Here is a 14,627-nt window from a genome sequence, read left to right on the forward strand (position 1 = left end):
CAAACTGAACAGATCCATGAATTTTGTGGGAAAATATCAGTCTGTCTCCGGTACTGTTCTCATTTTTAGGGGATTTTTGACTGTGGACTTCAGCCTGGGTATTTTGCATGCCTGTCTGTGTCTTCCTGTTGGCTGGTGGCTCCAGGCTTGGAAGCCTGGAGAATTCCCTCTGAAAACAGAAGCTCGTCACCAGCATTGAGCTATAGATGATATAGGGTTGTATATGTGGCTGTACGTTTTGGTGTGTAATTTGTGAAAACTTTGTCTCCTGGAAAGAAGCCTGCAGAAGCCAATGCCATTGCTGTTACCGACACGGTTCCGTGTACACCGAGGGGTTCCCAGGGTCTGGACGCCAGCTGGGACTTGCAATCAGGTCCGCGTTCCCTGCGAATAGAGAATGGCTTGCTAAAGTGCACGCGGAGAAAAGCACACAGTATAGTCAAGAAAGCCATAAAATACTGTTTTCATTGATTACATCTTGGTTTTCATCATAGATATTTAGAACTGCATTTCATAGAGGTACTTAGAACTAGTACTGAAGGGAGCCGTGCTTGGTGTAAACCTGCTGTACGCCTGTAGTACTGGGTGCGTAAAGGGCTTGTCATGAAACCAAATGGTTTGTTTAGCTATGTAGTAGCTCATTCTGTGGAGGTTTTCCTCTGTAAGCACTCCCTCGCCCTGGCGCTTGCTCCTGCCCGGGTGGGTGTCCGTGGGGAGAGCGGCCAACGGAGGACGCGGAGCTGGGGGAGCCCCGGTCCCCTCTGTGGGATCGCTGCGGTGAGCATCGCTGCTTCGGCAGCCCCCGAGTGCTTCCCCGGGAGGAATCCGCAGGGGATGCGGGTACGAGCTTTGGTGCGTAAAAACTCTGTCGTTTGCACTGGGAGATTAAAGAGAAGCCTGGGTTTTGGTTCGGTTTATTTCAAAGCCAAAGATGCTTTTAAACGTCGGCTAGAATCGATACTGTTTGGTCCGGGGTACTTTATTTGGCTCACTGCAGAATTAAAATCAGAGCTTCAGCAGTCAAAGCAGTAATTGAATTGTGCATAGCAGTATTTTATTTCAGTACCTAGATGCCTTTGCAAATTTTTATTCTTATATAAGGCAGAAAATGATTTCGTATTATGTTTGGAATGAATAGCCGCTGATGTCAGATGGCTTGTTTTAGTTAAGTTGGATTACTGAATAAAAGACACTGTTCTCAAATACGGTATTTTAAAGGTAGAAAAAGAAAGATAGCTATCCTGCAATCTGAACCTGTAAGTGCGTTTACTGACAGTGTCGCAGTGACAAGTTCAGACGAGGCAGGAAGACTTGTTAGTAGAAACGCGCATCCGCAAATTGCAGGTGAAGGATAATTACTGAGTATAACCTTTCCATTTTATGGGCCAAAATCCTTTTCTCACTGGAGGCGGGAAGGGAAGCCGTAAGGCTGCAGCGCAAACGCCGTCGTGCTGTCCTCTAGGCGCGCGGCACGCGTGCAAGCGCGTTTAATGCAGTGTGCTTCTGCCCTACAAATACCCCCTTGTGCCCTGGCTGTGGCACAGCCGGCCGTGGTGATGTGCGGCGGGGCTGGGGGAGCTTCTGTTCGGTTTTCTTCAGAACCGGACTCACATAAGCAATAGCAAAGTTCACAAGGGAAGATCCATAGTCACGTAAGACATGGTAGTAAGAAGTGCGTCGCTGGCAAGTGGGGCAGGAATTAAAGGGGACGTGCTTCGGCTGCACCAGGACTCAACCGTACTTACGTTTTCGTGTCCTCGTTGATGCAGATGCAAACCTCGCTCTTTAGTTCTTGCGTTGTACTTCCAGCGCAAGGCAGCCTCGCAGCAGAAGGAAGGCATCGTGCGATCCGCTGTGTGACAGACCCGTTTTCCCTGTAGGCTGCAGTAGCTTTACCCCGACGTTCTAAACGTGCCCAATAATACAGTTGAGGGATTTTATTCATTTTCATTGTGACAAGAAATGGTCTTATCCTATCGACAGCAAATCCCAGCTACGTTAGGCATGCAATAACAAAATAGCCACTTTTTTCAAGTTTCTCCAATGTCTTTTAAAAACCGTGTTTAATTATGCCCAGTTGGTTAGCTGGCGGTAATTTAGCAGTCTGTTTTATGAGAGTAAACTGCGCTGATATGCTTCTACACGGGAGGCTGGTGGGGATTTAGACATTTAGACAAGGTATGAATTTACAGGACACTAACTCCTCTGCTTTAACTCTCCACTTGGATATTGTTGATCTGCACCAAATCTGCCTCTGTGCATTGCAGATGAACCTACTTTCCGCATATAAATATATGCATTAAGCTACAAGCAACAAATGCAAGCTGAGCGTCCTCGCATACAGCTTAGCGAATGCACTATAAATTCATACCGTAACTCCACTCCAACTTCCCAGCCTCAGTAGGCAAAGTAATGAGGCCTCGGGAATCTCTAAATTTGCTTTTTAGGTCATGCTGATCAGCAGCGCTAGTTTGCTAAAAGACAGTTTTTTCTCTTTCTGGGTTTTTTTTTAGTGGATTTGGAGCTGGTTTAAAGGAGCTTGCCTGTTCTGCCTCTGTGGGCATAGCGCCTTTGCAGATCCAGGAGCATCTTGTTGGAAGTGGGAAGGCAGGGCTAGATGCCAAGTGAGGACTGGGAGTCCAAGAGCAGAAATCAGGACTGCTCTTGAATAATCAATGTTAGTAAAAATTAAATAAAAAATTGATTCCAATTTTGATTCAAATGGATTCAAAAAATATGGCTTTCTACTTAACTCTTATGCCTCAGCCGACAGTGTAATCCATTCCGCTAAGGGTTTTTTTCTTTTTGAAGTGGTACAATTCAGTATACAAAAGTCAAATAGACTGGAAAAAGATATTAAACTTACTGACCAGCCTCGGAGGCCGCAGGCCCCCTGCGGATTATATCAGCACAGACTCATCGCGGCACCGAGTTAGTAGCGTCCCTGGGAGCAGAGACAGAAAAGTAGGTATGCAGATGTTATACTGAGCTCTGTAAAGAAAACTGAGTTTCCATCTATCGAAAATTCTGTCTAATTTAGCTGTTACTTCCTATTCAGACACTGTTTCCTACACAAAAAGTGGCCTCACTCTTCTTTTTCCCCTCCGTGAAAAGCTTTTTTTCTTCAGGCGCTGCTAAAGCAGTTTTCTGGAGCTGTCCGGGGAACCATCCAGCTGGGATGGGGAATAAGGATTTTTTTTTTTTTTTTTGTATTGTTCTTACGACTTTCATGGGAAATAATTTTTCAGAAATGCTATTTTTGTTAAAGAGAGAATCCCTAGATGACTCCATGCCGATTTGGCAGTGTTTAGCCAGATAAATTGTCGTCAGTCAGCTCTGTGTGTGAGAACCGTCGTCCTTTTTTCTAAAGGACTATCATGTCCTTTAAAGAAAAGCTGAAACAAGAGGGTATGCAAATACCTTTTAAAAACAAAATTTGAGTCTGATGTTAACTCACAATTCATAACTTGCGAAGTCACATTTAATTTATATTCCGTATTTTAAGTATATTAAAATAGAGCTCTAATGTGGACTAAATGGTGCTGGGCCAGTCTGGGTTTCTGCCTTTAGGGTTGCCCATGGCCAACAAGCCCGTATGTGAACGCGACGCTCTGTAGATGTACAGACCTGTTTAAAACCGTGTTGCTAACACATTGGTTTTCAAACTGACCTATTTCTCCGATCTAGACGTGACCTTTGTGAATGCATTTTTGCTTTCGGGGGTTTGTTCTCTGTTAGGAAAGAGCACGGTCCTAAACTCGGGCTTTGCGCCTGACTGCTTTCTGCTTTGCTTCTCGCATCCGTAAGTGCGAGACCCGTAGGTGTCCGAGCACGGGGAAGGGCTGGAATCCTGCTGGAGCAGGGGCTCGGTGAGACCCGCGGAGTCCAAAGGAGAGCTCCGCTGCCAGGGCTGCGTTTCGCCGGGAGGCATCGGGAGACCCGCTTGTGATTCGGCCCCAGCATTGCCGCGAGCGGCTGCAAAATGGCTTTTCAGCTGTGGATAGAGAGGGGCTTAGAAAATCTGCGATGAAACTCGAGCTTTTAATCCAGATATCAAAGTACGTTTCGGAAGGAACTGAAACATTTAACACCAAGCAAGGAAAATCTGTATCCCTAATGTATTTCATAACTCATAACCAGAAAAATTTGTGAACATATTGTCTCTTATTCTTCGTCAGTTATTGAGTAATTATTGATCACTAATTTGTTTTAAGATTTTATAGCTGTGCAAGGGCATAGAATGTTCCAGGTATTATTACTATTACCATGAATGAATTTTCCTAAAATTTAGAGCAGTTGTGTGACTTAAGTGGCCCTGATAATATTCACGGGGTTTCTGAACACCCAGGTGCACTTTGGACGCCAGGCCCGGAGTACTTCACCCTCTTCCCCTCCACCCGTTGTTTAGTGATGTTTTAATTGCAAAATGTTGTGGAATATGCTAACGTCCATGATCTCCATAATACAAAGATACATGCTTGTTTGACGGTAGAAAAGTGAAACTCTTGTGAGGCGGAGGACTTTTTTCGCAGTAAGCAGACTGCTCATTGCGCGCTGCGGTTCTGGTGGCCCTATCCAGCACCGCTTGCGGTGACGAGAGGGTGGCACGGCGTCCCGGTGGAGATCGCTGCATGTGCATGTTTGCACATGTGCCCAGGTGGGTCTCAAAAGAAGCATAAATTATTAAAAAAAAAAAAAAAAGTCAAAAAGCTGCTGCATTTTTCAAATGCAGTGACGTTGCATCACTAAGTGTAAACCATCATACACGAACTACTTGTAAGAAAGACTTAGACTTGTAAGAAAATGTTCTCCAAAAATTTCAAAATTGAGGACTGTGATTTCCAAGTTTCCACTTGTTTTGATAATCTTGATGCTGATGCTTGTGACCCTTGGAAGAGGACGCGAGTGGTAGCTGCGGAAAGAACAAGCAGCGGCGGGGAGTTCTGCAGCAGGTGACGGTTTGCCCAGGAACTGCTAAAGATCTGGAAATACGGCCGATGCTGGTTAGCAAATTAGAGCGAGGAGCGGTGAGAATCAGAAGGCTGCTTCAAAAATGACAGCAGAGTTGCTTTCCCAGAGTCCGCAGGGCAGAAGACACTTCTAGAAGGATAATTAAGTCCCCAAACCCCGCCGTCCTGGCGGGAAGCACTGATCTCGTTAGCTTCTCCTCCTCCGCTGGAGTTGCGGAACGCTTCTCCAGCGTCTCGGGTCACTTGGGAATTATGGATTTGTGTGTTTTGCAAGTGCATCGAAGGCTCTGAAGTCAAAGGTTAAAAATACTCTGGTGCTCCAGATATGACTGACTGTGACGTCGTTCTAACTAGTTTTCTTTAAAACTTGGGTGAGTAAAGCTGGAGCTGAAAGGGGAGAGCTGCATCTTAACGGAACCGGTTGAGGATGAGTGCTTCTCGCTGCGCCAAAAATCCCATAGCTCTCACGGTTTCATCTATACTGACACAGCTTAGAATGAATTTTAGCCAAAGGGTACCTTAGCAAAATGCACTTTGACTGGAAAGAGTGGGAGACTTCTGGGAACGCCGTGCCTGGCTGCAGATCTCGTGACGGTTGCTTGAATAGGAAAGGAGAAAAACTGGGATTGCTGCGAGCACATCTCGCTCATCACCGGAGAAGTTTTAGAGGTTGGGAATGCTTCGTGCTCCAGACGCTACGTACTCCGATTATCAGCTGTCAGATAGAGGTCAGCATATGTAGGCAGGTGAAAAGCAGATTTTTGCTTGGTTCTCCAAGCAAAAATCCTACTATTAAGTAATTACTATTAAGTAATCCTACTATTAATCCTACTTTAAAACTCCTACTATTAAGCAGTATTTCCCTAACTAAGTGACTACCTAGGAAGAGGGGATGCTCCGTGTATTCCCGTCTCCTGTTAACTCACTGTAGGGCAGCATTTCATTCGTAGTCTAGTTCAAATTTCTAATGGCTTGTTCTTTCAATAGGGCCTGATTTTTAATGGAAATTATGAGGTTTTGACAAACAGTATCTGTAAGAGAGCACATTCTCTCTCTCATCACTGTCCGGTGCTGTGAGCCATACAGGGTTATCTAGGTGACGATTTATTCCTTTACTTAAGTTTCTTACGTTTAAAAAAGACTGTGCGATGAAGTCGGTTGTTTCAGTACAGTTCACTGATGAGAGTTGTATCACACTTACGTGTTTGCTAGGAGAATAACGTCGCCTATCCTATCTGCTCCTGAAATCTGTTTTAATACTACTTAACGTTTACTCTCACTTTTTAAAATCACAAATCACGCCTGAGTCATGTAGCCGGCATCTGTTGTTCTGCTCAGTTCATGTCCGTGGGTTGTGCGTTCTCCCGTGGCTGAATAACGGAGTCGGCTGGGTTTTGCTCGGAGCGCTTGCCCTGCCGTGGCAGGAGTTGTGCGGGGCGCAGGGGCAGTGCCGCTGCGCGTTCTGTACCGGGGCGGGGGTACCGGTAGCCTCCACAGGCTTCCTTCCTTCTGCCAAAGCTATTAAAAAGAGTAAGCATTTTTCCCTAAGGCCTTCAGGTAGTCATTAAATGAACTCGCTTTGTTGCCTTTAGAATTGGATGCCCGTTCGATTAATTTTTTTAAAGTTTCTGGCGCTCCATCCGGCCAGCGCGCTCCGGCCCTTGCCTCCCTCCTCTCGGTGCTGCGCCGCAGCGCAGCCTCCGATCAGCCTTGCACCGCGCTGCTTGGATTGCTGTCGTCGTGGTTTAATTCTGTCATTCCGGCCATTTCTACAGCTCTTCCCATTAAGGGTATGATTTGCGTCGTGGTAGGTGGTTGGATGAAGTCCATGTAGTACGTGGTAAATCTGGTCCATGCTGGGATTTTCTGGGGAGCGTTCGGTGTCTCCGCTCCCCGTGAAGCGCTCTGGCGCTGGGGTGTCGGCCCAAGCCTCCTCGCTGCCGCTGAACGTCGGCCTCGGGGGATTTGTGGTTCCAGACCTAAAGCTTCACAGGGCTTCCCAGCAGCGAGCGGGTGCGAATCCAGAGACCTGGTGTTTGTCCAGTGTGAACTCTTCTCTAGATTCCTACCTAGAGTTGTTGGGGTTTCTTACACAACCTGCTTGTAATTATTATTATACCCCTTTGGGTAGGGACTTAAATTAATTCTTTTATATCTTGTAAAACACTACTAAAAATCTGGAAAAAATATTAAGCGCTTTCTTCTTCCGTATTCATTGGTAAGAATATCCTAATCATACTCAGAATTCATATTTTAAATTATTTTCCTAGAAGTTAAAGCATAATGCTTAGCCTCTGAGCTGTTGAAACCTCTTTTAAAATGGTAATTGTTGAGGAGATAGGGATTTCAAAAACGATAGCAAGTCGTCTAACACGTACTCGTGCAGATGTTCTGAGGTTACATTACGGTATTATGAACCGTGGAATAAAGTACAGCGGCATGAGTTTCACAGAGGAAAAAACCCCTGCTGACGTTATGGCGTGGCTGGTTTACGTGTTCGGGGGCAAGTCATTGCCCTATGGCTTTTGATGGTCCGCGTGAAAATCTTGCACTGACAAGCTCGTTCCTAAAGTGCGCGCGTACGTGAGCTGTTTGTGAGCGGGGGGCGTTTGAAAGGCGGGCTGGGTTGACTTTTGGAGACCCACGCGCACGCTTCTGTTCCGGCCTTGGCTTCGGGGAAGAGCAGGCCAGTTCTCGGCGCTTCCGTGCAGCTTCCTGAAGAGGTTCGGGGCTGGAGCCGTACGGTCTGGGGACGGTTTTAAACCGTCCCGTAACACTTGGGTGGCTGCAGCTGTCATCTAATTTTTTCTGGATTAAGTTTGGTCGAGGAAGAAGCCGCCTCATTTTCTGGTTGTCATTTGCCCAGGAAGTAAAAGCAAATTGTAATGAGGGACTCGCAGCAGGAGAACCTCCTAACAAACGAGAGGCGCGTGCTGACTGACAGCCGGCCGCCGCTCCACTGATAAACGTATTTTATACGCGGCCCTTCAAGGGCACTTTCTGCTCCCAGTGAACGCTGCCTGGCGCATCGCGCACGGCACATTTGAATACTGAGTAATTGTAATGGCTGATGCAAAATTGTATTACTGTAAGGTTAAAAATTAAGTTATGTATTTTATTAAGTTAAAAAAAATGTAATACATGCGCTTTGACTTTATCTTGATAGTATTGAGAAGCCACTTGAAGGACAGGAGGAAAATTAATTTAAAGATGCAAATATACTCTCCTTCTCAGTACAGTCCTGAAATTTTTACTGCAATTGTTACTATTCCTGGAACTAACATAGAATTGAATTATTAAAGATACTGAAACTGTTTTAACTTCATAGTATTTTAGATATTTCCACTAAATTGCTTGGAAAGTAGGGATTTATTTTTTAAAGCGTTCATAAAAACCTCTAAAGTGCCACGTTGAAGGAATTTACTTTTGGTATGAAAAATGAGATTATATTTTCGATATCTTTTCAGGTGAAGCCGTTCAGTTTTGCATAACTGCGTTTTTATAAAAACCCAAAAGCTGAGGATGCCCAGCCCCTGCCTGCCCGCTCCCCGCAGCCGGCCGTGGCCGTGGCCGTGGCCGTGGCCAGCGTGGTGGCTGCCGGGGCACGCCTGGCCTTGGCTAGGGCAGTGCCCACCCTGAGGACAGGCTGCGCCTGGCTGGTTCCTCCGGTGAGGACAGCTGTGAACGAGCGCGTTCCCCTCTGGTTCTAAACACGCGGAGTAGCGTACTGACTTCACGTGATTCTCGACTTGGAAGCGTGGGACTTCGAAGTTTCATATTATTCCGAATCCGTCATATTTCTATAAAAACCAGAATTAAAATATAGTAGGGAGTTACATAAATCCTCCTTGTGGTGGGGGCACGTGAGTAGATTATGTCTGCTGTGTTTAAATACTCATTTTGCCGGACCCTCCGTGGGCAGGGCCGGTGCCGGTGTCCCTGCTTGCTGCCCTCCGCCCGCGCCGGTGGCCCCCCGGAGAGGAAGGGCCCCGAGCCCAGAAGCCTGTCGACGGCAGGGTAGGGCTAAAGAGGCACAGCTACGGCAACGGCCGTCGGAACCGAAAGGTCAGGAGCACGCTGGCAAATGCTGACTTCCTACCATCTCTTGGAAATCCCTGGTGCCCCCTCCACTGTAGGTACCGATCTTGAGCGCATATATTCCGAAATAAGTAAATTTGTCACGTGAAAGTCTGATGTGAAGAACCACGTAGCAAAAGAAGACAGATGTGCGGGAGCCCGGGAAGGAGTGCTGCTGCAAACAAAGATAAGATTCACAATCTCCGAAGAAAAAAGAAAAATGGGTTCCGGGCACAGTACATCGCAGCCTGGCGACGGTGCTGTTAATCTCCTTGTGACTGAAGCGAGAGCGGCCGAGCCGGCACTGCGGGGGCTTGTGTTTACCTTTGCCGCTGGCGTCGTAAGTATTTATTTTTATATATTCACTTCGTAGGTCTGCCATTTTTATCGTTATCTCAAAGGCCGATATTTATTCCTCTTGACAGTTTGGGCTCTATATATGTTCTGCAGGGGTTTGCACCCTACGTTAGCGTTAAAATCCAACTTCTAATTTTTAAGTTAAAAACAAACAAACAAAAAACCCCAACAGCAAGAGAAGAACCCTTTTGTTTGCGTGATGTGGAATCACTCGGCGCGTGCCACTGCCGGGGGACCTCAGAGAGGTACATGCGTGACAGGAAAGCACTACTAACCTGGTTTTTCTTTGTGGCTCATTTCTAAGAACGCCTGATCTGCCAGACCTACCTCTGTTTATTAAGATGTATTCTAAGTGTGCGTTATTTTTTATTTAGTCGGGGCGGGGGAAGTAGAGGGAGAGTTACTTTTTTCAGCAGTGCCATCAACACCAATGATTTTCAGCTTAGCACTTCAGTCGGTAACTGTCTTTTAGTAAGCTTTGCCCTTAGCATAATGAGCTTTAGATTTGCCATTTAGTTATGTTCTTGTATAAAGTTGCGTTTCTGCCCGCTTTCTGGGGAGCGCTTCGAGGCGGTCGCTGTGCAGATCACCCCGGCTCGGCTGCTGGAATTGCCCGTGAAATCATTGCCAGCCACTCCTGACTGATCCATGAAGGAGTTACGGAAGCGCCTCCTCCTTAATTTTCAAATAACGATTCCTTGCCCAGAGGTGATTTGTATCCCATGCAAAAGTTGGCGCTGATATTTTCATACTGCTCCGTCCTAAAAGCGGGCACATCATTTTAAGGGTATTGCTTAGCTGTGGCAAGCCTCTGCCTTTGCACATCTTTCACGTGAGGGGTGCTGGAAGGGCAGTGCTTCTGGGGCAGGCGTTAGGCGTGCTGCTTGCTCAGTAAGGGAATTTTTTTTTCGCTTTAGTTAAGGTACCCCTAGAGATTGGGAATATAAATATCTAATAATAAAGGTGGTAAAATATTAGTATGTCTCTCTAGCAGTACATAAGTTACTTTATCAATTTAAAGTATGCATTTCAGTATATTTATTAAAATAAAATTGCTGTGGTGATACAGTGTTTATTTTTTATGTCACCTTTAACAGAATATTGCAGTTCAATGTAGAGTTTACCAAATATTGGACTTAGAATTAGGTTGTCATAGCTTCAGTATATCATGTGTTACAGGACAACGACGGCGGCAGGTGCAGAAGTCAAATAGTCTCCCAGGAGCATCCTCCCATTAAAAAACAATTGCTTGGGCAGAGGGAAGCTGCAAGCAGCTGCACGTTGTCCCGCCGTCTCTGCCGTTCAGAATTCAGACTGTTTCCAAACCCGTATCGCACCGATTTTTGCACGCTTTTCATCGTGTGCTAATATAACTGCTTCGGAGCTGAAAAACTGCAAATAGGAACGTGAAAGCAATCCCAAGGAACGAGCGTTTGGCGTGCGTCCTCCGTCGAGGCGTTAGTGCTGTCATCCATCGATGCGGTGCTCGGCACCGCGGCCGAACGGTGCCAGCCGGGGGAGCCTAAGCACCAAACGTACGGGCGCAAGCAGAATGCTTTGAATGAGCAGCAATAATTTGGTTTTGTTACGCTTACTCCTTGGCCTCGGAAACGCAAGATGAGCGTTGCAAAGCGCGCGTTTAGATAGTGCACGGAAAAATAAATCTTGGCTTGAAAGGATTAGCATCAATTAGAGAAGCGCTTCCTTTAAATAACAAAGCAGATGAACTCCCTTAAGGATTGTACTTATTGGAACACATTTTCAGTAGTCAAAAGAGCAACAAGTGTGCTAGTACTATTGATTTTCTACCTTTGTATTACCAAAACATATTTTATTGACAAGTATTACTTGCTTGTTAAGTGCTAAAGAGTTTGATGGGTCTAAACATGGGATCATCTAATTAATTGCCCTTTCAAACTTCCATGCGAAGCTGCGGTGATTACATTAAAGAGATAGGTTTGGGGTTCTATTGGAGTTCACTCACCTTTTACATGATAAACAAGAAATGAAGATATTCATGGGTTCGTAACGTACAAGGCTGGCTTTAGCTGCGGTGTACCATTCTGAGCAGGGCTTCATCTTTTAATGTCCCAGCGATGGGTACAGGAGCACTACTTTTATTTTCGCAGCCTAATTTTAGGCAATGAATATTACAAAGTCTTTTCTCAGCAGTTAAGCCCTGCCAATTTAAAGTTGGCACACTCTCTCTGAATGCAGAAAGAGCTGCTATTTTCGAAGAAATACTTTGTGCGCTTCTGACACGGGCCCTGGTGCTTGCCAGCGCTCTCCCGGCACTCGCTGGAGCCCGTCCTCGGGCCGGATCCCTGGTGAGCTGGGAGAAACCAGCCCCTGGTGCTGACCGGAGCCGGGTACCAGCTACGGGAGAGGCTCTCGGACTTGTACCGCTGGGGTATAAGATGGGAGGGTAGGTGAGCTACCTGGGTTTGCCCGTTTTAAGATCTCCAAAGCAGTAGAGAAGACATAACACAAATGAGTCTGTCTTGTGTAAAGCATCTGCGTATTTTGCAGTTGTTAAACAGTAACCTCAAGTAATGAGTAAATAAGATCTTGACGGTGACTGTGACCGTGGAATAGGTGAGTAATTTTTCACGGCGTTTCTGACATACGTGTTTATATTGTTGGATGTTGTAAAAAACAAGCATTTAATGGTGGTGAGACCACAGCTCTAAGCGTGGCGTGTGAGCAGAAGGACGTGCGGCTGCTGAGCTGGCCCAAGCGGGCGGTGGCACAGCCAGGGTGGAGTGCTGACCTCCTGCCTCGCCTGCGAGGACCCCGTCGCTGCCGTGACACTGCGCAGAAGGGTGTGCTGGGGGGTGATGGGACGGGGTACGTAACCTCCAACATTGTCAAAGATTGTCCGGAGCCTGGAGTCCGTTACTTGACCTTGGAAAATTTTTTGGTGGCAGAAGATGTGCGTCACAAATGTGTGGTGCGTGTCTGTGCATCTGTGATGCGCTGCCGTGAGAAGTATGGGTTTCAAACAATAGTTCAAGCTCTAATCTGAGAGCCTAGGTATCTTCCAGTTGTTGTATTATTTCTGAAAAAAATCCCTTACGCTTCATCTACAATATAAGGTTTGAACTTTTAATTAAAATTTTTATGGCAGTAGTCCAAAGGATTTTAATTGCACGCTTCTGGTTGAACCGAGATGGGGCACAAAGGATGCCCTCGCTCGGAGGGCAGGCGCAGCGCTGCGAGGGGGCAGCCGAGCCTGCTTTGTCAGGACGGTTCCACCCCCCGCGTTTGGGATTCGTTCTCCGTAAGCATGCCTAGATCCTTTACGTTGCAATGGAAATATTTCTGTTGTTTGTTGGAGTAGAAAGGACTCTCTGAGTGAACGGGTAGTCTGCGCACGCAGAGGTGCGGCTGTAAAGGAGGAGCCCGTACCGCTGCGGGCGGACGTAAGCCTGCAGTCCGTCGTCTGCCTCTTGGGGAGGTTTTTACAAAAGCGTGATTACGTTCCCGTGCCGTTGGAATGGAGTTTGTGGTCTTGTCGTTTCTGTTTCTGTGCAGAGGAGGTTACAGCTGTCCTGCAGACAGAGCAGGGGCAGGAGCGCGGTAACGTAACCCACCGTGGTGGCCCGGCGGAGGGGAGCGGTGCTGGCGCACGTGGGGTGCAAGCGTCTAGCACTCTGAAGGGGGTGACGTTTCTGTGAAGGCGGGGTGGGTTTGCGCCCCTCGCCGTCCCTGCCCGCCGCCTAGCCAGCGCGAGGCTCCTAGGCGTCCCGTTTACAGCCTCCTGTGGGAGTGTAAGTATTAGATTTTTTTAAAAAGTTCCCGTTAAAGACACGTTTATGTTCATATACCTGACAAATTACTTTGCTTTAAAAACTGGATTTGGCAGGGAGGGTGTTCATATGATGATTTAATTCTGTTTTATTGGCTAAGCAGCTATTAGAACACTTAAAAGAAATTGTCATGGTATTTAATACTGAGCGGCATGTGCTTAAGTCCCACCCGATGAGACATTTCAGTGGTGTGCTTTCACGTTCCGGGTTGTCTGGAGGCATTTAAGTGCTCTGAGGAAAGGGCGTTCTCTGCGCTGAGCACAAGTCCCTGTGTGCGGCACGGCAGGAGTCGCATTCCGCGCCATTCCTTCGGGCGCGCGGGAGCAGCACGTGCCTCCGTCCTGTCCTCCCCGACCGACGGGAACCGACCTCTGCAAAAGAGCTTTGCTTTGCTCCGCAGGGGTATTTGCCAATTGACACGACGACAGTCAGAAAATGAGTGCTAGAATACCAGAAAGTGCAGGTGAAAATGAAGAGGTATTTCCATGTAGTATTTACCTTTTACTGACGGTAATGGCGTCCCTCAGTCTTCCAGAAAAGGTTTCTAGAAGTTCACGTACTCGTGCATTTGTGTGTGCTTAAAAGTCTGTTCAGCAGCATCGTGGCGGCGGGTAGTGAATCTTCTCTGTTCCTCTTCTCTCCCCCTCTTGCCAGACTATCCACGGCCATAAGGGACCCATAACTGCGGTGGCTTTCGCCCCTGACGGCCGGTACCTCGCCACGTACTCCAATTCCGACAGCCACCTCTCCTTCTGGCAGGTAAGGATGCGTTACCGCCCGTCTGTCTGCACGCGCGTGGTCAATGAACTCACGTTTGGGACTTGCCTTTAACATCGTTCAGTAATGGCGTAATACCTAAGGAAACGCTGACGACAGGGGAGTCCCAGAAGTTAGGGCAGAAGCTGAAAGCTCAGCACAGAGTTTTGTCGTTCACCAGCCCAACGCGCCGTGGGCCCCGCGCTGCCCTCCCACCTTGCCCTCCCAGCCCGCCGAAGCGGGCGTGCTGCTCTGCCTTCCGGCACCCCGCGGGCAGGGCAGGGCAGGGCAGGGGTGGCTGTTGGACCGAGGCTTGGTGCCCCAGGGCCTCTCCGCTGCGCAGCTCTTCCCTCGCCGTCCCTTCAGGCCTGTGAAGGTGGCTTTGAGTAGCCGTGTCCCTGTAACGCCGGGGATTTCTCCTGTCGTCGTTTCTGTTTACACATTTCTCGCAGCTATCCCTGGGTGAGGGATGGGGCTGTTTGCACGCGCATCAGTACGTCGCTTCTGGGCAGTCAAAGAACATTCTCAAATGATAAGCTTTCATATTTCATGTTTAAAGTTCGAGTACAATGCTGCTGTAATAGTTCAATTTCACATACCTAAAACGCCCACCGGCTAAAACGTAGAGCCGTGTCGGAGAACCCCAGCTAGTTCTGCA

The 14,627-nt window shown here is 47.5% G+C and overlaps 2 protein-coding genes across 9 annotated transcripts in view; both read left to right on the forward strand.

The window, feature by feature from the left end:
* Positions 1–14,627, forward strand: part of WDR7 (WD repeat domain 7) — a 144,260-nt gene that overhangs the window by 126,861 nt on the left and 2,772 nt on the right. For all 8 annotated transcript variants that reach the window (XR_012773568.1, XR_012773567.1, XM_075489070.1 and 5 more), the window contains one exon: positions 13,868–13,972. Coding sequence is in view for 6 of the 8 variants with exons in the window: in XM_075489070.1 (XP_075345185.1) it covers positions 13,868–13,972 (105 nt within the window). In the remaining 2 variants the exon portion in view is untranslated. The remainder of the gene's footprint in view (positions 1–13,867; positions 13,973–14,627) is intronic.
* Positions 1–14,627, forward strand: part of NEDD4L (NEDD4 like E3 ubiquitin protein ligase) — a 564,086-nt gene that overhangs the window by 82,255 nt on the left and 467,204 nt on the right. The gene's annotated exons all lie outside the window — the stretch shown is intronic.

The sequence above is a fragment of the Mycteria americana genome (genome assembly GCF_035582795.1).
Source record: "Mycteria americana isolate JAX WOST 10 ecotype Jacksonville Zoo and Gardens chromosome Z unlocalized genomic scaffold, USCA_MyAme_1.0 Scaffold_30, whole genome shotgun sequence".
NCBI lineage: Eukaryota > Metazoa > Chordata > Aves > Ciconiiformes > Ciconiidae > Mycteria > Mycteria americana.